Here is a 23,810-nt window from a genome sequence, read left to right on the forward strand (position 1 = left end):
TCAGAGAGAGGGAGACACAGAATCTGAAACAGGCTCCAGGCTCTGAGCTGTCAGCACAGAGCCCGACGCGGGGCTCGAACTCACGGACCGCGAGATCATGACCTGAGCCGAAGTCGGACGTTCAACCGACTGAGCCACCCAGGCACCCCAAGAATTTAAGAATGTAAAACAATGTATTCATATTAGCACTTAACTTTCACAAATTCTTCTAAAAATAATACAGGATTTTTACAAGATACTCATTTCTAATATCAAATCATTATCATTTCTGTATAATGTGGTCACTTCACTACTATTAGAATTCAATATTAACACAACTATATACCATAATAGAATCATATGAAATTCTGCCCTTAAAAAGCAGTTCTTAATGGCTGTGGGTTCATGGATCTCTCAGAATGAGTTATAAATGGCCTTCTGGGGGGTGGGGGGGGCACATGTACATTTACATACACATTTAGTTGATTCAAAAACATCTTCTGATGATCTATACACTGCTGGGGGCTCACTGGAAATCTCTGCATCCTAGAATACTCATCTTCATCTACAAACTAATGGTCCTTTCACAAAAATTAAGTAGGCTTTAATTTTATAGCTAGTTGACTCTTTAAAAAAGATAATAGAGCCTCCCTCCTGATCATGCATTAAAATTGTCTTTTCTCTGCAGCAGGAATTTAAAACAGATAATTTAATGTCTTACTTATTAAAAAATATCAGGAAAGAAAGGAAAGGCAACTTTAATGATCTGAGCAAGTTGAAAGGAAGCTGACTATCATTTCCTGGCCCTGGTGTGTGAAATCTCCAAAATCTCTCTGTTAAAAGTATACCTCTTTGCAGATGGAAAGAGTTCATCTGAATTAAGAGCATAAAACTACATTTCATATGTATTTCATATCCCCTATAATCCACAAACACTAAATATTACTAATTCAATGTATTAGAGCAAAACTTGCCTATGCATACCTAGTAGCATAAAAAATGAGGAAGCTGTTAACAGCATTTGTTTGTTTTTGTTTTGTTTTTGCAAGGATGAAGAGCCAGAGAAATTATCTGTTAAAGCTTAGTTTCACATGCAAATTAGTCACCAAACTGATATTGTTTCATTTTTCCCTATCTAACAAAGTACTGTAACATACCATTTTCTAGCTCAGAGGAAAAAGGATATGTAAGGTTTTTTTTCCCCCAAATAAGTGAAACTTCCCTTGTTAAACACCTACTTAATATTCTCGCTTTCATCCATATTCTTTCTCCTTCACCTCATCATTTCTGAAGAATATCTCCCTTAAAAAATGGCATGATTTCAGATCTTAAGCACTGAATTTTTTTAGAACTGCCATCCTGAATATTAATTATTTTACCTAAGCTGAAATAAAGTCATGTCTTCAAGGGCAAGAAGAAGAAGAACATGCCTTTACTGGAGGCACCCACAAAAGTGCTCTATCAAAACAGCCGTATAGAGCAACTGCTTACTACCTGAAGCAGACGGTCAGGTAACACTTCACTTTTAAGTACATTTGCTTCTGGAACTCTGCTGTACCACATCAACTAAATTAGAACTATACATCTCAAATTTTTAAAACTGTACCCCAAATTACTCTAGCTATCATTCTGAGAGAAAGTCTGATGAAACATACTAGGAGTTTCAGTACATAAATTACACAGCAAATACCTTATTTCCTTAAATTCTAAAAGTAAGATTTTAAAATATACCAGTGATGTAATAACAATTTTTCACAGGAGGGAAAAACCACTATGCTGATTCTCCTTCCCTTCTTTCACATTATAAATTAGGAAGAAATTAACTGATTTACCACCTCTTCACAGAAGCTTTAGCAAAAAAGACAAAACTTGAGTTTGGCAATCTATTCCCAAAATGCTTGTAGAAAAAAAAAAAAAAAGGCAGATTTTCTTACAGTTTCCTTGACACAGATCTTTATTCTAGACTCCAAAGACAGATTTTACAAAATAGCACCATTTCTCAAGTCCACAGAACTATTTATACATCACCAGTTTCTGAAACTACTGTATGTCGGACTGATTCAGAATTCACAGCTAATCCAACATTCTCATTTCATATTTGATTAAATGTATATCTGGAGATTATCAATGGTTACTCAAAATCCAGTAATTAACTGGAAGCCACACTCTGGGGCTCAGACTCAGTTGCCCTTTCTCCACCCTGCTCTTCCTCATTGGGGCTGCACCTAATTTCAGTAAGAGAAGATAAAAAGAGTCGTAACAACAGCTGCCAGTACTGAGTTCCCACCTATTCCCAGCAGTAGGCACATTTATGTCTAACCCGAACAACAATCCAGAAAGGTAGGTATTATTATCCCTATCTTACGATTTGTTTAAAGATTTTTTTAAATTAATTTTTGTTTAACTTGAGATTTTTTTTAATAAAAAAATTTTTAAGAGTTTTTTTAATCTTTAAAGATTAAAATAAAAAAGGCTGAATGGAATTAAGTGTTTTGCCCCAGTCACACCTGCTAGGATTTAGACACTCTGACCCCCTACTGCATCTGGAACACGCACTCATACTTCAGAGTGTTTGTACTTGCAATTTCCTGGTCTAAAACACTCTTTTTTTAAAAAATATTTGTTCAGTTTTGACAGAGAGACAGAGAGCGGGAGAGGGGCAGGAAGAGGGAGACACAGAATCCAAAGGAGGCTCCAGGCTCTGAGCTGTCAGCACAGAGCCCGATGTGGGGCTTGAACCTACAAGCCATGAAATCATGACACGAGTCAAAGTCGGACGCTTAACCGACTGAGCCACTCAGGCGCTCTGCCATTTTAACTATTTTTAAGTGTGTAACTCAGTGGCATTAATTACAATCACGATGCATGCAACCATCATCACTATTTCCAAAACGTTTTCATCATCCCAAACAGAAATTCTTTAACCATTAAGCAATAACTCCCCATCCCCTCCTCCCATCCCCAGACCCTGATAACCGCTAATCTACTTTCTGACTCTGAATTTGCCTATTCCACATATTCATATGAATGGAAACACACAATAGTTGTCCTTTTGTTCTGGGGCTAGAACTTTCAGTAGGACATGGAAGAGCAGTGGTAAAATGAGCAACCTTGTTTTGTTCCTAATCTTAGGGGGAAGCTTTGATTCCTTTACCACGCAGTTTGATGTTAGCTGTGGGTTTGTCATAATTGCCCTGTATTGTGTTGAGGATTTCCCTTCTATCCCGTGGTGTTTCCTGAGTGTTTTGATTATAAAAGGGTTTAGGATTTTACCAAATGGCCTTTTGTGTATCAATTAAGACAACTATTTGTTTTTTCCCTTTGTTCTATTAATGTGATGTATTATAAGGATTGATTGATGTATGATGAATCAAATTGCACTCTTAGGATAAATCCCACTTGGTCATATTGTCAATTCCTTTTAATATGCCACTGGGTTCAGTTTGGTAGTATCTTGTTGGATTTAGGAGGCACGTATTTTGAAACAATTATTAGAAAATAACTCAAAAATACAGAGTGTTATAGCTTATATTATTTTTTAGTTATTAAGAATTATTTTTAATTATGTACATATACATTGAATACTGACTATATTCAATATTGAATATTGAATATTAAACATTAAAATGAAGTGAGAGGAAAATTTGTCGCTTTTTATGTCAATGATAAATTTTACAATCTCTTAAGAATGTTGCAATTTTAAAGATGTTGCTTAATATCATTTTTTTACATAACTACAAATATATAATGAATCTATTAAAAAAAAGATATATAAGATGAATATAGTATCAATAATTTTCAATCTACTTCTAGAACAATAAAGTAATATGAAAATGGTTTACCCCTTCATAGAAAACTTTTGCACAGTCCTTTGCTAATTTTCCAAAAAATAATACATTGATGGTGTTGATGTCTGAATCTGAATTTTCTTGTTCTACAAAGAGAAACACACATACAAAAAAAAAAAAACAACACTTAATTAGATACAGCAGTTTTACACACACAGGAAAATTGATGACAGCTATATTCTAAAAACAATAGTTAATTCAAAATGCAATTATGAAGAATTAAAAATTTTACCATTCGCTTTTAGGTTAACCTTAAGTATTGCAAAAATAATGCACAGAATGCTATTAGGTACCAAAATCAAAATTATAACAAGTTTCAACTAGAATATATTTTATAAATTTCTATAAATATCACATTAACAGCACACAATAACCACTTTCTATTTATTTTCCATGTTTGTAATAAAAGGAAATGAAATACAACAATTACTCAATTTTTATACTGTATAACATATCATCCCCAAAGCAGTTCACTTTTACCGAACTTCCAGTAATCCACAGTGTCAGTACATTAAGTTTTATTCTAGAAAAGTGATTTTCTCCTCCCACACTCACAAATGGAAGAGTAAAAGAATAGAGTGTGCGTAAAGACCAAAGTATCTGTGACTCTGAAAATGCAATTTACTCGGGAAATAAGGAATGAATATTCTACAAGTAACCTCATTTGGATCTTCTAGGCTTTGGAAAAGAATCTGCACAATCCGCATTCTCCAGAGGTCACCTCCTGTAACCAGTGCGGTAGGGCCAAATGCTAAGACTCAGTTATACCATCTGAGGAAAAGTCTCATTCATATCAGCTTTCAAGTACTCAACTACTCCAAGAAACTGCCATGATTTGAGATTTTTTTGAATCTATGCAGTGCATGAAAGACCTCTGCCAAACTGACAGTCCTCTGTGTGAGTCAGAACTGTTGCGTCTGCTACTCTGTCAGATCTGGTGCCACCGAGCGGTCAAATAACTAACACGTGGCTGCACATTACCTCCCTTCACTTACCTCTTCAACTCCTCAAAGCAAGTATATACATAAATTGAAACACTAATGTTTCTCAAACACATAGTGGCTTCTAATCAAAATATAACACGCTTTGTTAATATTTGAAATGGCCTATCAGAGGTCTGTTTCTGGCCATCATGGACTAATAAGGACTGGATTTATTCTCATCTTAAAACAACTAGGAAACTAAGAAAAAAAATATGAAACAACAGTTTTCAGGTATCAGACAACAGTAAGTGTAGGAAAGCGATCTTTCTTTTTTTAATATTTCTAAAAGAGAGAGAGAGAGACAGACAGACAGAGCATGAGCAGGGGAGGGGTAAAGAGAGAGGGAGACACAGAATCTGAAGCAGCTGTCAGCGCAGAGGCTGACTTGGGGTTTGAACCCACAAACTGCGAGATTGTGACCTGAGCCCAAGTGGGACTGAACATGTGCCCCAAGTGCCCCAACTACCCCAGAGAGCAATCTCTTTGAGGAGGAAAATAAGGCAATTCTCCAGCTTAATTCCTGGAGAGTTTCCAGGCAGCAGAAAATGGGGCTCAAACTCAAACAAAGCTCAGCAGCCTCAGTGAATTCAGAAGAGCTCAGATACAAGGATACTAAGGTGGCTAGAATTTGCAGAGAAGAGTGTCAAATGGAAGAGAGCAGCACAGACACAGAGTGCCCTGGTGATACGAAGATGGGTGCCTACAGATCTTTGGTGGAATGTTGATCTCCAATGGCATGAAGGCAAGAAGGTCAAGAAGCGGAAGAACCACTTGAAAGGAGTAGGCAGAACAGTTCCGACACTCGCATAGAGCTAGGAGCTGTTCTGGTTCCAACCAGACAGAATGGTATCCTCATACGCAGAGCCTAGAATAGAGTTGTCGGAAGGGTATTTTCTCAGTGATAAGGCCAAATTAGCCTGAAGATAAAGGCTGTTCTATACACACCCCAACAAAGCTAATCAAACTGATTCTAAGAAAATTAAATATATCCTAAAATCAAGACAAATAGTATTTAAAGGATAGCAAATAAACCCAACATTAAACAATATAAAATTCTAAGCATCCAGCATCCAATAAAAAAAATTATCAGCCAAGAACATGAAGAGAAAATGGAAGATGCAAAAAAAATCTCAAAATGAACTTTCAGGGTAGAAAAATATAACATTAGAAGTTAATATGGGGCATCTGTGTGGCTCAGTCGGTTAATGACCAACTTTGGCTCAGGTCATGATCTTGCGGATCATGGGTTTGAGTCCCACGTTGGGCTCTGTGCTGACAGCTCAGAGCCTGGAGCCTGCTTCGGATTCTGTGTCTCCCTCTTTCTCTGCCCCTCCTCCACTCACGCTCTTTCTCTCTCTCTCAAAAATAAACAAACATTAAAAAAAAAAAAAAAAAAAAAAAGAATTGGGGCGCCTGAGTGGCTCAGTTGGTTGGGCATCAGACTTCAGCTCAGGTCATGATCTCACAGTTTGTGAGTTCGAGCCCTGCGTCGGGCTCTGTGCTGACAGCTCGAAGCCTGGAGTCCTCTTCAGATTCTGTGTCTCCCTCTGTCTGCCCCTCCCTGGCTTGCACTCTATCTCTCGCTCTGCCTCAAAAATAAACGAACATAAAAAAATGATTTTTAAAATTAAAAAATTTTAAAACATTAAAAAAAAAAGAGGTTAATAGTATACCGAGTGGAGTTAACAGATTAAAATGAATAAACTGTTACAGAAAACTGAAAAACAGAGAAGAATCAATGAAAAGTTGATTTTAAAGATCAACAAAACAAATCTCTAGCCAGAATGATCAGGGGAAAAAAAATGATAGAGAGAATCAATGAAACAGAACATCACTACATTAAAAGTAGATCATATCAACATTAAAAGTATATCAAAAATATATTAGGAATAACTTTATGCCAATATACTTGACAACTAAGATGAAACAGAAAAATTCCTTTAGAAACAAACTATCAACATTACTTAAGGAAAAAAGATAACCCAAAAAGCCCCATAAAAAATGAAGACATTGAACATAGGGTTTAAAAGTTTCCCATAGAGATTTCCAGGCACAGCTGGCTTCACTGATGAATTCTACAAATACTTAAGGAAGAAATAAAAGCAGATAAACTCATCCAGAAAATAAGAGGAGGCACTTAACACTCCTTTCAGGAGGACAGCATTACTCTGATACCACAGTCAAAATCACCACAGAAAAGACAGAGTTGGAACAACATCCTTCATAAACTGTTTAACCAAATATTAGTAAATCAAACTAACAATATATCAAAAGGATGATACATCAGGCCTACCACTTGATCATGCTTTATTTTTCTTCAGACATTTCTACTTAATACTAACTACTTTTGTAATTATTTATTCCCCTACAATGTAAACATCATGAAAGCAGGGGCTTTGTTTTGGTCACTCACTGCTGTATCTCCCATATCTAAAACAGTATCTCATATGTAACTGGTTTTCAGTAGTTACAGAATGTTGTAGTTCAAAGTCTGTTTCCCATTCACTGCTGCAGACCCTTCTTCAAACCAATTTTAGGCTTTAGATGAGATCTATTTTGGTCCTCAAATACTCCATGGTAGCTCTTCCTAGCTTACTAGGATTATTTGAAGGTTACTAGGAAGAAGGAATAATCTCCTAACTATATCTAGGTAACAAATAACATGCTGAAAGTAGTATTTTAAGAAAGTTAAGTTTGCTAGGCTGTTTAGGTCACACTAGTGAAACTAGAAGGTAGAGGCATCAGTTAGCTATTTAACAGTCTAGATATGAGATTAAAGAAATCTGAAATGAAACAGAAGCAATGGGAGAGGGGAGAGAGGATAGACAGTGGGAGAAAATTTAATGGAAAAAAATTATTTCATCCTATAGTTTCTTACACTACTGTGCCTATGTGAGTATGTACATATATGAAGTTATCCATTTGCAGATTACAAGCAAAAGGTTAAGCAGAAATGGTCGTATTATATTGTATACCTTGTAATGCAATCTTCAAAACAGCTGTTCTATTTCCACCAGAAGTTAAAGAAGAGATAATTGAGAGTTTTCCCTAAAATGAGAAAAAAATAGTTATACAGAAGAGCCAAAAGAGCTTTTTATAACAGCAAGAAATAAGGGAAAAGGGGGAAAAAAAACAAAAAAACAAGGTACTGTGTTCATGTCACCATATTTAAGACATGAAAGTGATTTTACTAGAGCAATGTCCAAAGACCGAATTATTTAGGTTCACAATTTAACTGTTAAACAATCTTGTTAGTCAAATATTATCCAATACCTCATTTTACAGATAAAGTGAAGAGGCTCACCTTCAGTTCCATTTTAACCTAAAAAGTTATCCTCTACTAAAGAAAAACAAAAATTTTGCTCCTGGAAAGAAAGAAACACTAATTTGAAGAAGGGGCACCTGGGTGGCTCAGTTAAGTGTCCAACTTTTGATCTCGGCTCAGGTCATCATCTCACAGTTCAGGAGATCAACAGTCTCTCTCTCTCTGTCTCTGCCCCTCCCCTGTTGGTGCTCTCTCTCTCTCTCTCTCAAAATAAATAAACAAAAATTAAAAAAAAAATTGTAAATAAAGAAAGAAGGGTTAAAAAGTGCAGAATGGTCATCTCATAAGTAAGGTCTGTGGGACGACGCAAAGGACGAAGGCACACATCAAGTTTAGTCCTCGGTTTTCTGTAATGAACCAGCTATCTGCTTAAAAAAGTTACTTCATCAGAGTTCCTCAGACAAAATGAAGTATTTAACCTGGTAGTTTCTGTAATTTCTTCTGGCTCTAAAATTTAATGATTCTATCAATAAATACATTATAGGTTTCTTTGAAAACTTCCATATAGAAATAAAAGTTTAAAAGACTTTTAAAATGGATCACGTAAAACATATCTCAATATTCTAGACTTTGATGTAACCACCAACAACAAAAAACTATGTGTGTAGACCAATTTTACTTATAAGATAGGAATTCGAAAAAAATTAAATTAAGGCTATCAGTTGTGTGGGATTTGGTCAAAAGTAAAAGTAAATAGTTCCACTTAGGAGGCAGAAAGCTGGAAAAAACAACAAAAAGGTGGACAATGTACAAATTTCAACATCTTTCTTGACCCACCAGAGAACTGAAGTCAAAAGACAACCAACTAATCAGAAATCTAGGAAAAGAGAAAAACTTCCAATAAGACAGGGGCAACAGGGAGTTGAGGTCACAAGGCAACCAACTTATCAGAAATGTAAAGGGAAAATCTTCAGGGAGAGATGGGCGGTAACCACTTGCTCACCTGAGGTAAAGCTGCCTGACATGTGTCAGAAAATTCATCTAATATATTTTTTTTAACGTTTATTAATTTTTGAACTAGGGAGAGCACGAAGGAGGAAGGGACAGACAGAGAGAGAGGGAGAGAGAGGGAGAGAGAGGGAGAGAGAGGGAGAGAGAGAGAGACAGAAGATCCAGAGTGGGCTCTGCGCTGACAGCAGAGAGCCCAATATGGGGGCTCAAACTCACAAACGACGAGATTATGACTGGGCCCAAGTCAGACACGTAACTCACTGAGCCACCCAGGTGCCCCCGTCTAACATTTTTAATACGTTGCTAAAGGCCAAGTGTGGGTAGTGACGGGACGTGAAGCTTTTGGGAGCTGCAGACACAAGGGGAACTCACCCGCTTATAAGCTGTTCTGTACAAACCTGACAAAGTTGAGGCCAAGAGGGGGTGGGGATACAAGGATGGTAGGAGTTACAGTAGGAAACCCTGTCTGGATGTCCCCCATCTTTCTCAGAACAAAGTCCTTGAACTGCTGGGAGGAGAGCAACAAACTTATGTATCTTACTAGAGCTTCAGTGAAAACCTCCTGTAGGAAAAAAAACCACTCTCTACCCCTTCAAGCGATAAGCAGGAAAAGGTATACAGGTGTTGAGGGCCAGACCTACAACTAAGGACAGGCCAGAATCACTAAGGAGACCTCACCCACAAGACTGAGGTGGCACTGCCCGACAAGACTGAGGCTAAACCGGAACAGAGAACATCCACTCATCGCAAGACTAACAAGTGTCTAGTAAAAATCAACATGACCCACTATTGAGACAGAAGCAAAGAACTGGGAGAGAAACTTTAGCTGAGGCTAAGCACAAAGAAAGGACCTAAAACTAGACAATGAGAAAACCCCTCTGGCCAACCAGACCCCATCCTACATACAAAGTAACTCTAAAGGAATTAAAAGCCTGTAGTGCACCGAAGTAACCAGAACAACAACAAATCCCAAACCTCGCTCAACTTCTAACTGGATTAACTCAACACCACACAAAAGGCTGAGCAGAAAGGCCTGCACTTTTCCAGGAATAAAAACTACTGAATATGGTTTCCACTGCTCTTCACAAGAGCCAGAGTTTACAACAACAAATTACAGAGGCATACATTAAAAAAACAAAAACAAAAACAAAAACAGGAAAGAACACTGTCAAGGCACAAAGCAATCAAGAGAACCTCAATCAGGTTAAATTAATCAAACCGAACTCAAAACAGATGCTTTTGTTACTCTTGCACCTGATCCCACCGGATGTACGCTCTAAGGGAGAGTCCAGAATGACTGAAAAAAATGTGATGTTATGCTTTCTGGAATGGGATACACAGGTCTGTAATAATGGAGAGCAAAAAATTCAAGCAACTAGGGAGAGATGTCCAGCACCTGGGGAGAAGCCCCCCCCCAAACCTGGAAAAGGAACTCCTTAAACATCAGGAGGTAAAGGGGAAAGAAGGAATTTTAATCTTTGTCTTTCATAACTATTCCAGAAGCCGTCCCGTCACCACAAAGGAAAGGTCCTGGAGCTGCTCTCACAAACTATAGGAAACTCTGAAAAGTAACTGCATCCCCACCTGAGGGGCATGGCCCAGCTCCTGTACCTTCAATAGAAGATACTTTCAAATGATTCCACAACTTACAGGGCAAATGAACTGGACAAGTAGGCCAGATTTAAGTGACTGCCCTCAAGCAGTCTCTCTGAACACAAGAACTAAACTGAAGTACTAGGAATAAACTGGGGGCCTTAGGGCTTCCCAGCTGGCAGACCACACAGAGGACCTGTTAACTTATGTTGCCTGATTGATCCACATCCTTTCTTGAGGACCCCTAACAACTTCAAACTCTTTGTTTCCAAGGGTAGCATGTATGCCCTTAATATCGTGCTTCCCATGTGAAAAGCAGAAATTAACTAAAAACAAACAGTATGATTTGCTCCTAGGGATAGTTATAAAAAATATTCAAAAGTTTAAGAAAACACCCTCAGTTGATTATGTGGCCCTCAGTTATATACAAAGTAGGCAGTTTTATTCACAGTAAGAGTTATTCCATTAGAACGATAATACAAAATTTGTTCCTGTCTTCAGCTGAAGTGAGCAGAGAAAAATGGAGGCTGAACTAAAGATTAAGCTTTGAAGTTTAAGGATGACTGTATAATGAGAGACTTGCAGGGGGGATTTATGTCCCCAGTTGTTTACATTTCATTTCAATAAGGGGTGGTTGAAACCTAGAGACATTTCTCTACGTTGCAAACGATGTATGTACATTAGGGAGATTAGGTTTCTCTCTGTCTCTCAGGAGGGGAAGGTAACCCAGATTCATAATTTCAAGGTTCCTTTTCTACAGCACAAGAAATCCCCTTTATACACACAGGAAGACTTTTGATCCTCACTGTACTGTCTTGAATGAGGAAGGTGGGGATAGAAAACTGATGCAGTCACTGCTGAGAGTAAAAATTATAGCTGTCTTATACTCCAGAAATCTGCTAGCTTCCAGGATAAAAGTCAATTAGTATTAGATATTAAAAATGTATCATCCCATCATTGTAAGAGTGGGGTTTTCCTAAGGTCAGTGCCTCTCAAAAGGGATACAAATGCTTTTGTGCACAGTAGGAACCTGATCTATTTGGCTCCCTGTCTCCTGACCAACCAAATCTGCACACCAACTCAAAAGGTAGATTATACACTGTTGCTTAAGAACTATTTGACCACTTGACATTTACCCCAAATGAAATGAATACCTACGTTTATGTAAAAATTTGTATGAGCATTTATAGCTGCTTCATTCATTATTATAAAAAACTGGAAAGAATCCAAATACTGCTACACTGAGGAACGAAGAAATGGACTGTGATGGAATTCTAGTCACCAATAAAAAGGAAAAGTACTAATAAACAGCAACCTGGAAGAATCTTGAATGCATCATGCTAAGTGAAAGAAGCCAGCCTCAAAAGGCTACTTAGTGCAGGATTCCATCTACATGGCATTCTTGAAAGGTAAAAGTATACTGTCAGAAAATTGGTAAAAAGTGGTTGCCAGGGGTTGGAATTGGGAGTAGCACCTGACTATAAAATTTTGGGGGGTGATGGACTGTTATGCAGCTTAATTATGTTTGTGGTTATATGTTTTTATACATCTGTCAAAACTTGCAGAACTGTATACTGAAAAGTGAATTTAGCGGTAAAATGCATTTAATAAAACTCAAAAAACATAAGTAAGAGATATTTGCAGGCTAAAAAAGGTTATGTGGGACGCCTGGGTGGCTCAGTAGGTTTAACATCGGACTCTTGATTTTGGCTCAGCTCATAATCTCAGTCATGGGATGGAGTCCCGTGTCGGGCTCTGTGCTGACATAGAGCCTGCTTGGTAGTCTCTCTCTCCCTCTCTCTCTGTCCCTCCCCCATGCTCGCAGGAGTGCTCTCTCTCTCTCAAGAATAAACTTTTTTATAAAGTATTTTTAAATTTAAAAAAGGGTTAAGGATTCAAACTGAGATATGAAAAATAAGAGATTCATTCTGACAGATGAAAGAAGAGATTATATACTTTGACTTAACTTTTAAAAATGAGCATTGTTCATGAAAATGTGATAATCATGAGAAATGAGTAAAAGGTGTTTCCTTGGTTTAACCCTACTGAATACTAACATGTTCCCTTATGTCTAAAAGGAATTATTGTAATAAAGGGCTAACATTGAAAAATAGGGGGCCTCTGGGTGGCTCAGTCAGTTGAGCATCTGACTTTTGATTTCAGTTCAGGTCATGATCTCACAGTTCGTGCGATTAAGCCCTGTATGGTTTCTACATAAAATATAACGAAATTCTGTTTTTCCTATAGCATAGTTGATTAAAATTTTATTTTTGTTATTGACAGTTTACAACAATTGTATTTAATTTCACCACTCATTATTAGTAACCTCGTGTAAATTTTTAGGACTGTTGTCAAGTTTGAAAAAAAATTTCTATTGAGTTTCTTTCCTATATAAGCTGTAAGATTTGTAACAATTGTCCTCAAAGTAGCTTCAGATTCCATAGTTTCAGTACTTATTTTTGTCCACCAACTACACACACCCGATGCTAGGTGTGACAGTATATATTCATACCCTGGTACAACTTTGGTCCCCATACTTTTCTCCTACACTACCCAGTGAGTTGGAATGTTCCTGGAAAACACTCCTACACCAGAAGAGCTGGCATATGCTACCTATAAGCAGAAGTAACTGCAAACCACACAAATATATCTCACTAAAATTATTCCATAAGTCAACTTCCCCTTAACTACCTTCCAAAAATTTCTCAGCCACTCCAAAGGCCACTCGATAAGACAGAAAATGTGATGGAGGGGAAGTCAAAATGGAAAGAGACACCAATCTTAACCACTCTAGGTTAAAACATCCCATTTGTGTAAATTTTACAAATATGTGAAAATGTAAATTCATTTCTAAGACACCTAGCATGGGCTTAGAAGGGCTTGTTCAAGTAGAGTCTTTGAAGCTTCAACTTCACTAACTGCAAAATAATTTTGTCACTGGTCAATGGGATTATGGTACATTATTTTCACTGAAAACCGATACCAGGTAAATTCCTTGCCCGAAGGCATGTTGTTGATGATATCATTATCTTTACCAGCATTTACCAAATGCTTTGAATTTACTAAGTAAGCAAGTTACATTTAATCTTCAATGCATTTCTATGAAGTAGGTTCTATTATAATTCCTAGTTTACAAATGAAAAAAATAAGGTATCAACAGGTAAAATCACTTCCAATTACATAGCTAGTAAATGGTGGATCTGTGCTTAAATCCAGTCAGCATATCTTCAGGACCTCCACTCCTTTTTAGAATACTCAACTATTATAGGAGTAAGTTTGTGACCAGAGCCTGTGAGTTTGAGTTTGGAAGTGTGTTGGTGGAAGAGGGATGGGACGAGGGGAGAACAGAAGAGAAAAGGAAATGCGGATAAATTTTTAAAAATTGAATTTATTTCACTTTAGTGCAGTAGTTAGTTATGAAGTTGATTTTAGGTGGCGCAAAAGCCAGTCACTGTTAACCAACTGCAAAATTGACTTGGCTAAAATTAAAGTCTTCCACTCCCATTTCAGGACTATGATTTACCATAATTAAAATATCAAAATACCAGTACATATTCCTCAAAAGACATTTCCTGCTGTCACTTTCTCACCCCACATTCAATTCTCAAACCACTAAAAAGCCAACCCAGCAACACTAGTCTTTCCAAATGATCTATACTTTCTTGGTTATTAAATCAAACATTCTTTTCAGACTAGACTGAGTATCTAGCAGCAACATAATGCTTTGGTTACTAGCAAAGACAATGAAAATTCAAATCACACTCAGCCACTTACTAGCTAACCTTGGATCTAACCTTGAATGAATTACTTAAACTGTATCCATTTTCCCAACTATAAAATGGGAATAATAACATCTATTTATAGGATTCTTTCAAGGATTAAAAGTGGGAATACATGTAAAGCACTTAGAAGAGTGCTTGCAATATGGCAATTTATGTAAAAGTTACTAGTATTACTCATTCCTTGAAACTTACTAAATATCCAAGACACCATTCTTTCCTAGTTTTTCTCCTACACCTCTGGATCAACTCAGACTCTTATTCATGCTACCTTCTTTTCCTGAAATCCTTCAACACTCTCCTCATTCTATTCTTTGGACCAAATCTCCCAGAGAAGGAAACCCTTTAAGCTCCAGAATCCCAAATCCATTTGCCTATAGGACATCACCACTTGGATACCTCCAAAAACCTATGAAGACATCCAAAACTGAACTAACTCCTCTTTCTTCCTAAACGTGTGACTCCTATTATCTTCCCAAGGCTGACAGGACTTAAATACATGGAAATTTCCTGAACTCTTGACCTCTCTCATCTAATTGCTCTCCAAGATCTGTTGATTCTACCTCTTTATTCTGTCAGTTCCAAAGCAGAAGGTCTAGATTGTAACTCCAACTCCACTACTTACGAGCTGTATCTCAGGCCAATCGTTAACCTTAACCTTTTGGAAATGCAGTATCCTCACTTACAGATGAAGAATAATAGGACCTAACTCACAGGGTTTTGTGATGATTAAATGAATTGATATATGCAAAACACTTAAAATACCACCTAACTCCTGGAAAGAGCTCAATGTTAATTTTTGTTATTATAATTTTATTATGATATTGTCTGTCTCCTTCCTATCATCTCCTCTGTTCCTGCTTCAGACCAGCATCAACTCTAAACTAGATTATGGCAACTACCTCTTAACTAATTATCCTTCCTCTAATCTTGCCCTCTCTGATATACTCTTCACCCAGAAGGCAGAGTAATTTAAACTCAACATGAATCATGTCCCTGTCCTGCTTAAAATCTATTAAGGGTCTCCCATAGTTTTTAGGGTAACATCTAAATTCTTCAAAATGCACATTAGGACTATTACACCCAAAATAAAAGGTATAGTCTCAGTCACCCTTTAAGTTCCAGCTCTAGTTTCCAGACCTAACTTGTCAGAACCAAAAGTTCCCTCCTAAATGTTCACATACCATAGTTCTAACACCAACTTAATATAATTAGAGATTAGGTTACCTGTCCAAACCCACAAAAATTCAGTCCCCTTTAGTTCAAGGACCATATTCACTCACCTCTGTACCCTCAAAATGTATTCCAGTGTATCACAAAACAATTCAATAAATGTTTGCTAAGTAAGAATAACAGCATCAAAATAGTCACGTTATGACACACACAAAACCATTTCTAAAACAACTATTATAAGCTCAACATAAAAATTAGCATTCCCTTTTTGAAGACAAAAAGCATTCTGAGTTATGAAAATTCTTACCTGGATGTATTTCTTGCTATAATCACAACCTGGCTGTAGAGATCTGAAATCTACTTTGTTTAATTCACTTAGCAGCTCAACTTCGGGCACTCCATTCACTTCTTTTATTAATTCAAGGGGCATATCAGATCTGCTTCAAAATGCTGTCCAGAGCAAATTCAACTAGGGAATTTGACAGCTTGCGGCTGAAAACAAAGACCAACGTTTTACCCAAAAAGCAGTCAAAAATTGTTTTAAGCTTCTTTGACTTAGTTTTGCTTTTGCTTTCCTCTAAGTTAGTAATCACTGTTGGCGGTGGGGTGGATTAGTCTATAATTTTATTACAAAGATCAATACACCCATTCCCCTAGGACAATGGAGACTCCAGCCTTTTCTATTTAGTTTTCTATTTAAAGACTTACCTCTAAAAGCCAGTTTTAGGATCTGCGAAAACCACACTAACAATGTCTCTTACCAAAATTGTGCTTTAAAATGTACAAACTATTGGGAAAGGGAGGGGAATTGAATTTTTGTTTTTTAATCCCCTTGGCCATGGTAATATTGTGTAGGCAAACTGGGCACCAAAAGCTTATTACTCCAAAACATACCGGTTGTCTCCTCTCTCCAGCTCCTATACATAATCGAAAGAACTACTGAACTGATATTAAATCGTGCTTCCTAGGTTCAATCTTATTTGTCATACCTCTTGACTGGGACATCCACCAGTGTCAATATTAATTTTAATGTGTGCGCACCAACCTTCCCCAAGCCAGTTGAGTTCCGTGAGGGCGGGGACTTGACCAGTCAGCTGCTCACAAAATGCCAAGCAAGTTACTAACCACAGCAGGCTCACGCTATAGATAAGTATGAAGGGTCTTTCTGCAATAACTACACCACCTTTTGATCTAAACTAAATCAGCCTCTTTGGGAATACCCGTTCACAACCCGAACCACCCTGCACTCAGACAATGAGCTGCAAACCGACTTAGAATTTCACTCACCCACTCTAGAGAAAAACAAGGAAGTTTAGAAGGGCGCGCGCGTGACGCCACACGCACGCCGACGGCCCAGGTCTCACGCATGCGTACACGGTCTGCAGGGCTACGCTTACTGCTCCTACGCCTGCGGAGGACACACTGCATGATGGTTCCCAGGCATAAAGTGTCCTGGAAGTTTCACGGAATAAGTAGACGGCGCCGCGCTCGGGGTAGCGTGGGGGGCTGGCACAGTATCCTTTCGGAATTGTCCGGTTCCCTTTTAGCTCCGCCTGGGGTCGGGCTGTAGGCGCCGGCCAGGGAAGCGGGGGCGGTCCGCAGCGCGATTCATAAATCCCGCAACCAATAAAAAGTCTTCCCAAAACCCGGGCGGGATTTGAAATTAGAAGCCCCCGTGGGCAGGGCACTTCCTTTAACTGCAGGTTTTCTATCTCAGAAGCAATTAACCAAAGGCAGGTTTTGCAAAGAAATAATTCCATCAGTGAGTAATGCTATTTTTAGGTAGATTGGATTAACTTCTTCATTGATCTATAGGGCTTGGTTTGGGTGTATAATTAGTAAGACGTATTATTAAATGTGATTTCTTTGCTAATTTCTGATTTGTATTTCCCGATCATTTGATGAAAGTGAAACCACCTCAGTGCAAAGACCTGATGTAATAATGACATAAATATTTCCAAGGCTAATTTGGACTAAAATATCTGCTGCAGATACTTATTTGCAGGAGGAAATCGCTGCTTAAAGTAACTATTTTCTTAGGAGGAAGCATTCCGTTAGCGCACCTTCCCCTCACCCCCCTGTATTCTCATATCATGCATAAACCCGCGGTGACAGGGGTCTGAACTCGCAGGCTGAGCTGTCCATTTGTAGAAAACTAGACTAAGTGAGGCTTAGATCCTCTCCTTGTTCGTACCCTAGCCTCACCCAGCTTAGAAATACTGTTTTTTCTCCCTAAGTGAAGGCCTTCACCTTGGCTCTGGATTCTGGCCGCTTTTGTTTCACCTCCTACCATCAGTTATGTATCTTCTCTCAACATATTTTCAACGTCTTGTTCTTTCCCATTGGCATTTAAACATATTCTTCCACGGCCTAAGCTTATTACCGGCAGGGAGAATTGTTTACTATTATATGCTTAGAGCCTATTCAGTATTTCGCACACTGTAGGGGCTGAATATTTGTTGAATGAACAAATGCTCAGAAAAAAGTGTTCTCTTTCCTCACCTCGGGCTTCCTCCTCTCCATCTTGGCCCTACCTCCACACCCATTACACTGAATCTGCCTTTGCCAAGTTCACTGAAGACCTCCTTGTTGCTAAGCCAAAGGGCACTCTTTACATGCTTTAGTCTTTATCTTTCTAAACATTTTCATTTTGTTGACATGTTTAGTTTACCTCATCCTATATCAACTGAATCTTTTAAAGTTTTTCTCTCTTCCTCCAGTTAGCCTATAAATGTCCATATTCTTCCCTGAGGACAATATCTATAACTGGTTTTTTGGTTGTGATTGCTCTCTCTTTCTCTAGGACCTAAACACTTCATACACATCCAGGTAACTTCCAGTCTTGTTTCTTCTTTACTATCTCCCAGTTAGTGCTAGAGCCGGGGTATACATATGACTCCAGAGCCTATATGGCTTTCCCTCACATTAGCAATTAATTTGTTCTACAAGTGAAGAAAATTGAACATTAAATATGGATATACAATACAACTTAAGATAATGAGAGAAACACAAGAGTGGATCAACTAGATAAGGCACTGAGATCAAATGTTAAAGCAATCCATTATGCTAAGCAAAATAAGTCAGTCAGAGAGACAAATATCGTGATTTTACTCATATGTAAAATTTTATTCCGAGTAATATTCCCTTGTGTATATATACATATGGTATATGTGTATATGTATATATATATACATATACCACATCTTTTTTATCCATTCATCAGTCAATGGACATTTGGGTTCTTTCCATACTTTGGCTATTGTCAATAGTGCTGCTATAAACATTGGGGTGCATGTGCCCCTTCAAATCAGCACTCCTGTATTCTTTGGATAAATACCTAGAAGTGTAATTGCTGAGTCATAGGGTAGTTCTATTTTTAATTTTTTGAAAACCTCCATACTGTTTTCCAGAGTGGCTGCACCAGTTTGTATTCCCACCAACAGTGCAGAATGGTTCCCCTCTCTCCGTATCCTCACCAACATCTGTTGTTGCCTGAGTTGTTCATTTTAGACATTCTGCCAGGTGTGAGGTGGTATATCACTGTGGTTTTGATTTGTATTTCCCTGATGATGAGTGATGTTGAGCAGCTTTTCATGTGCCTATTAATCATCTGGATGTCTTCTTTGGCAAAGTATCTGTTCTTGTCTTTTGCCTATTTCCTCACTGCATTATTTGTTTTTTGGGTGTTGAGTTTGATAAGTTGTTTATAGATTTTTTTTATACTAACCCTTTATCCCATATGTCATTTGCAAATATCTTCTCCCATTCTGTCAGTTGAGTTTTAGTTTTGTGGATTATAAGAGTTTTTATGAGGGAAAGAAAGGGAGCCAATTACAAGTGTTGAAGAGGGAAAAAAAGTTATCAGTGGGTGTTAACAAGTAATTCTAGGTTTTACATTGGCTACTAATTGTATCTTCAGAAAGTTCAAACAATCAGTTGGTAATCAGGATGTCTGTTCTCAAGCAATTGCTTAGAACAATTTCTGTTTTTTGTTCAGTGCAAAAGTTTGGCCCAGTTCAAACAAAGACAGCATAAGCACTTTCTCTGCTGTGGCCACTCGAGCTCTATTTCAAAATGGCTGTGGTCATGTCAAGTTTTCAAACTACAATGTGAAATGTTTAATTTTTAAAAAGTTAAAATGAGATTCTCACGAATAAATAATAAGCATTAAAAGTGGGTGGGTATTTTTATTAATAAAAGCATAAATATAAAGATATGGTGCTGTTTATAAGTAATTGAGCAGAGATTAAAGGAATTAATCTGCAAATGTCTGGTACTTCTGTAACTGAGTCCAAGCTCCTTCTTTCACCACACAATAAGCCAGTAAGTCAAGAGGCAAGATGTTGGGGTAAGGAAAGCAACTTTATTTGGAAAGCCAGCAAACTGAGGAGATGGTGGAGTATTGTCCCAAACTATAATCTCCCCTGGCATGAAATTCCAGCATCTTTGATGTTAGCAAAAGAGGAAAGTAGGAGGAAGTTCAAGTCAAAAGGTGACTGACATCTGTAGACATCCAAGTAAAGGTTGTGTAACTTCTTTGTCCTTGGTCAGTTGATCTTTGCATACAGAAATCTGGTCATGCCATTTCTGTAAATCTTAAACATAGCATAATCACTTCTGTATATATTTCCTTATCTCCTTGGATGAGGTAGATTTTGGGTAAAAAGCAGTTTTTACAAATCTTAGCTGTAACATGCCTATGTGCAGAGTTAAGCAGAAGTTTCTAAGCCATAGGTCACAGCAGCAAAAGAAATAGAAGCGATTTGGAGTCAGACATGCTAAGTGTCTCCCTGATATACTTCTTCCCTCTTTAGCATTTTCAAAATGCTCTTTACTATTTACTTTGTAACCTGAGACTTGGAATTACATGTTCTAATCACCCAACACTTTATATTTATTTTCTTTGCAATAATTGCTGCATCACTAACCCATTCCCATTGTGATTTACTATCTCTCTGCAAGCCATTGTTGTCATGTTGCATCCCTACAACATGACAATATCACTTGCTACTGTTTTCTGAGATTTCCTAGCAGATTTCCCAGCTAGTCTACATCAGTTGGAGTTCATTTCCTGGTGACCTAATGGCGTTTTTGTCCAATCCTATTGAACATTTAGATCAATGTATAAAATCCTATTTGAAGTATCAGCTTTTTATATTGTTCTATGTTTGAAACAAGATAATTCAAACAAATTTATAGCAAATTTATGTGTAAGTTATAAGTTTAATTTATAATTAAATGAAGTCTGTAATCAGGGTGTATTAAGAAGATAAAGATTTTTTAAAATCATAATATTGAGTACCATAAACTGAGAAAAACATCAGTGTCTATTGAAGAGATCACCCCAAAACTTATGTATTTTAGCGCCAAAGTTTTGAAATTTTACATGCATAACTTCCATTTTCCTTCCAGTCAAATTTGGCAAAAAGCCCTGTCTGAGAGGAATGCTAAAGGACAAGCCATACTAAGGGAAAAGTGAATCAGTGAAAACAGAAAATAAATGACTAAACACCAAGGTAGCATAATATGGAATCCGAGTGTGTAAATCAAGGCCCGGGCCGAGCAAGAAGGGCCAAAATTTTCACATGAAGAGGAAGGGGTCATTCTCCTGTTTTGGACCATGCCATGTGGCACTTAGTGGCTCATAGTATATAAGAAGTTTGAGGCAGGCTGATTCAACAAAGAGAGCCTTCTGTTGAGTTACACCAATGATACATGTTGAGATGAGAAAAAAAAAAAAAACCTGCATTCACAAACATTAACATGAGTATTAATTCAGAAAAAAGATTCTCTGACAAGCTGGCTTATAGAAAAAAAAAATGAGACTCACAGGTGTCTATGTGTGAGAAGAACCATGTTGCCTAAGAATATGGTTGATTCTTCAGGTTTCTCTGTGGAGGTGGGGAAGAGAGAAATTGAGGAGGAACCATAAGAAAACTAGAAGGTGTATACCCTCTGATGCTTGTCTTGTCCTCCATTCACCCATTCTGAAAAGAAAAAATAATCTTTACTAAAGTTATCCAGCTCATAGTAAGGAAGTGAAGAACTTGGTTTATGTTCTGATTGATCCAGTTATAATTGAGGCAGCATACACAAAAGGCAGATGAAGAAAAATAAGAGGAAAAGACCTGCTGGAAATTAACAGACATGTAGGATAGATTAGAGGATCTTTCAACTCCTTAACACTGTAAAAGTAAAGGTTTATGTCTAGCGTTTGGAGTACCTCTTTTCTACATGCCCTATATTTTATACCATGAGGGTGTGTCCTGAAAAATCATACAATAACATTCACATTTAGAACCTTATTTCTAGGCAATATTAGGATAAATAATTGCATTGATGTTTGTTTTGGAAAGTCAACGGTCTAGAAGTTGAAGAGCACCATAGCAGGTAGCTATTTGTTAGCCTGATATTTTTCTCTTTTTTCCCTTCTTTTTTGGGTGACCCAAAATAGGCACTTTTAAAACCCTTGATAACGAAAGGTTGTAAGTAATGGAAAATTGATTAGGAAGTTGCATATTTTTTAAACTCATCACAGTTATTTGGAATAATTGAGAACCATTTGCTTTAGGTTCAAAATGCATTTTTAACACAGAAAGACATTTTGTAACTCTGTCAGATCTTCTATTAGTTTAAATAGGATCTGCATTTATTCATTATATTCACACCTTTTTTCAGGAAATGGAAAAGTTAACATCACAGAGTTCCCTTGATGAGCATTGAGGGTATTTTATTCATTTTTCACTTGTGTACAATAACAGTGAGACTTTTTTATGGCTAAGTGACAGGGTATCTTTTCTTCCCACAACTTGCCCATCAAAGATTATATGTTGTTAGGATGATAAAGTTGTAGCTACTGTATTAATTAGAGGATAAAATATCATTTGTGTTGGCCCTACTTTTATCTAGTTCTCAATAGTAAAAAATTAGTCCAAGACATCTTTCCTATAATTAGAGCAGAATAGAAATGATTGCTATATAATCACATTTGAAAAACTTCTGTTTAATTAGGGTACATTCAACCCAGAGTGCAGTGTCAGAGTCTGGCACAGCCAAAGAAATAGAACAGATGGATAAAAACAAATACTCTGCCATTCCTACTTATTTTCATATTAAGATGGTGTAAACAGGTCCAAGGTCTAGAGGCATGTTTGTTTAACAGTCTCGTAAGTGTATTAGAGTTTTAAAAAAAAGATAAAAATGAAATATATTCTTTTTTGTTTTGTCATTTATATCTGACCATTAAGAGTTTTTTATGTACTCCAAGTAATCTGCTAATTCTATTCTTTTTATACTTCCAAGTGCTAATGATACTAAGCTTGATCAACCTCCTCCCTAATTTTCCCTTATATTAGAAGTGCCTCTTCCCCACCTCCCATTTCTGCATGATTTTCTTTATATTAAATTACCTATTCCTCCATTTAAAAAATCCTATCTCTTTTGCTACAGTTACAGATTCAGGAAGGAGCATGTGACCCAATGCAATCCAAAAAGAGATGAAGAGATACTACTGGCTGAGGCTTTTTTTTTTTTTTTTTTTTTTTTGGTCTCTCTGTAGAGATAACATGACATATCAACCTCCCTTCTTCCTGGTACTAAGTGAGGAAACCCATAGACCAGTGACCCCTGACACCCATTCCATGACTAAAAAGGAGCCAAATTTAAGACGAAGCCAGTCTATGGTGACTCTGCAGAATGTCGGATTTTGTTTTTTAATTATGCAAACTTGATGATAGTATTAAGCCCTTGAATCAACTAACTCTGAAACCTGACATTTCTCTGAATTCCTAGGTCTATGAGCTAGGAAATTTCCTTACTGTTTAAATCATTTTGAGTTTTCAGGTTTTTGTTGTTGGCTGTCAAATCAGGTGAGCACCTGAATTCATAGATACAAGACATCTAACATCACTAGAAATCTTCCCTTAGCAAAATCCAATACTAAATGAGAGAATAAAAAAAAAATAGCCTCTGAGAATTCTGATTTTAACTTCTTGTCCATCCACCATCCTACAACACCTTGACATTCTATTTTTGAATCCCTCCCTTCCCACTCAAAGCAGGTACATGCTCATGACTTCCCAATATATGTCCTCTATGCTAGACATATTTCCAAAATTCATATTTGCTATGAATTCCAGACTTATATTTTCAACTGCATACTAGAGATCTCCATTCAGAT

The 23,810-nt window shown here is 37.3% G+C and overlaps 1 protein-coding gene across 4 annotated transcripts in view; it reads right to left on the reverse strand.

Annotated features, from left to right (window-relative positions):
- Nucleotides 1-16,962, reverse strand: part of POT1 (protection of telomeres 1) — a 78,448-nt gene extending 61,486 nt beyond the window's left edge. For 2 of the 4 annotated variants that reach the window (XM_042971261.1, XM_007089196.3), the window contains exons 1-4: nt 16,677-16,908; nt 15,939-16,123; nt 7,786-7,858; nt 3,822-3,913 (exon numbers count right to left, since the gene is read on the reverse strand). In XM_042971261.1, coding sequence (XP_042827195.1) covers nt 3,822-3,913; nt 7,786-7,858; nt 15,939-16,061 — 288 coding nt within the window. In that variant the 5' untranslated portion in view covers nt 16,062-16,123; nt 16,677-16,908. The other 2 variants (XM_007089197.3, XM_007089198.3) reach the window with 2 other exon arrangements.
- Nucleotides 16,963-23,810: the final 6,848 nt, after the last annotated feature.

The sequence above is a fragment of the Panthera tigris genome, chromosome A2 (genome assembly GCF_018350195.1).
Source record: "Panthera tigris isolate Pti1 chromosome A2, P.tigris_Pti1_mat1.1, whole genome shotgun sequence".
In the NCBI taxonomy this organism is placed as follows: Eukaryota; Metazoa; Chordata; class Mammalia; order Carnivora; family Felidae; genus Panthera; species Panthera tigris.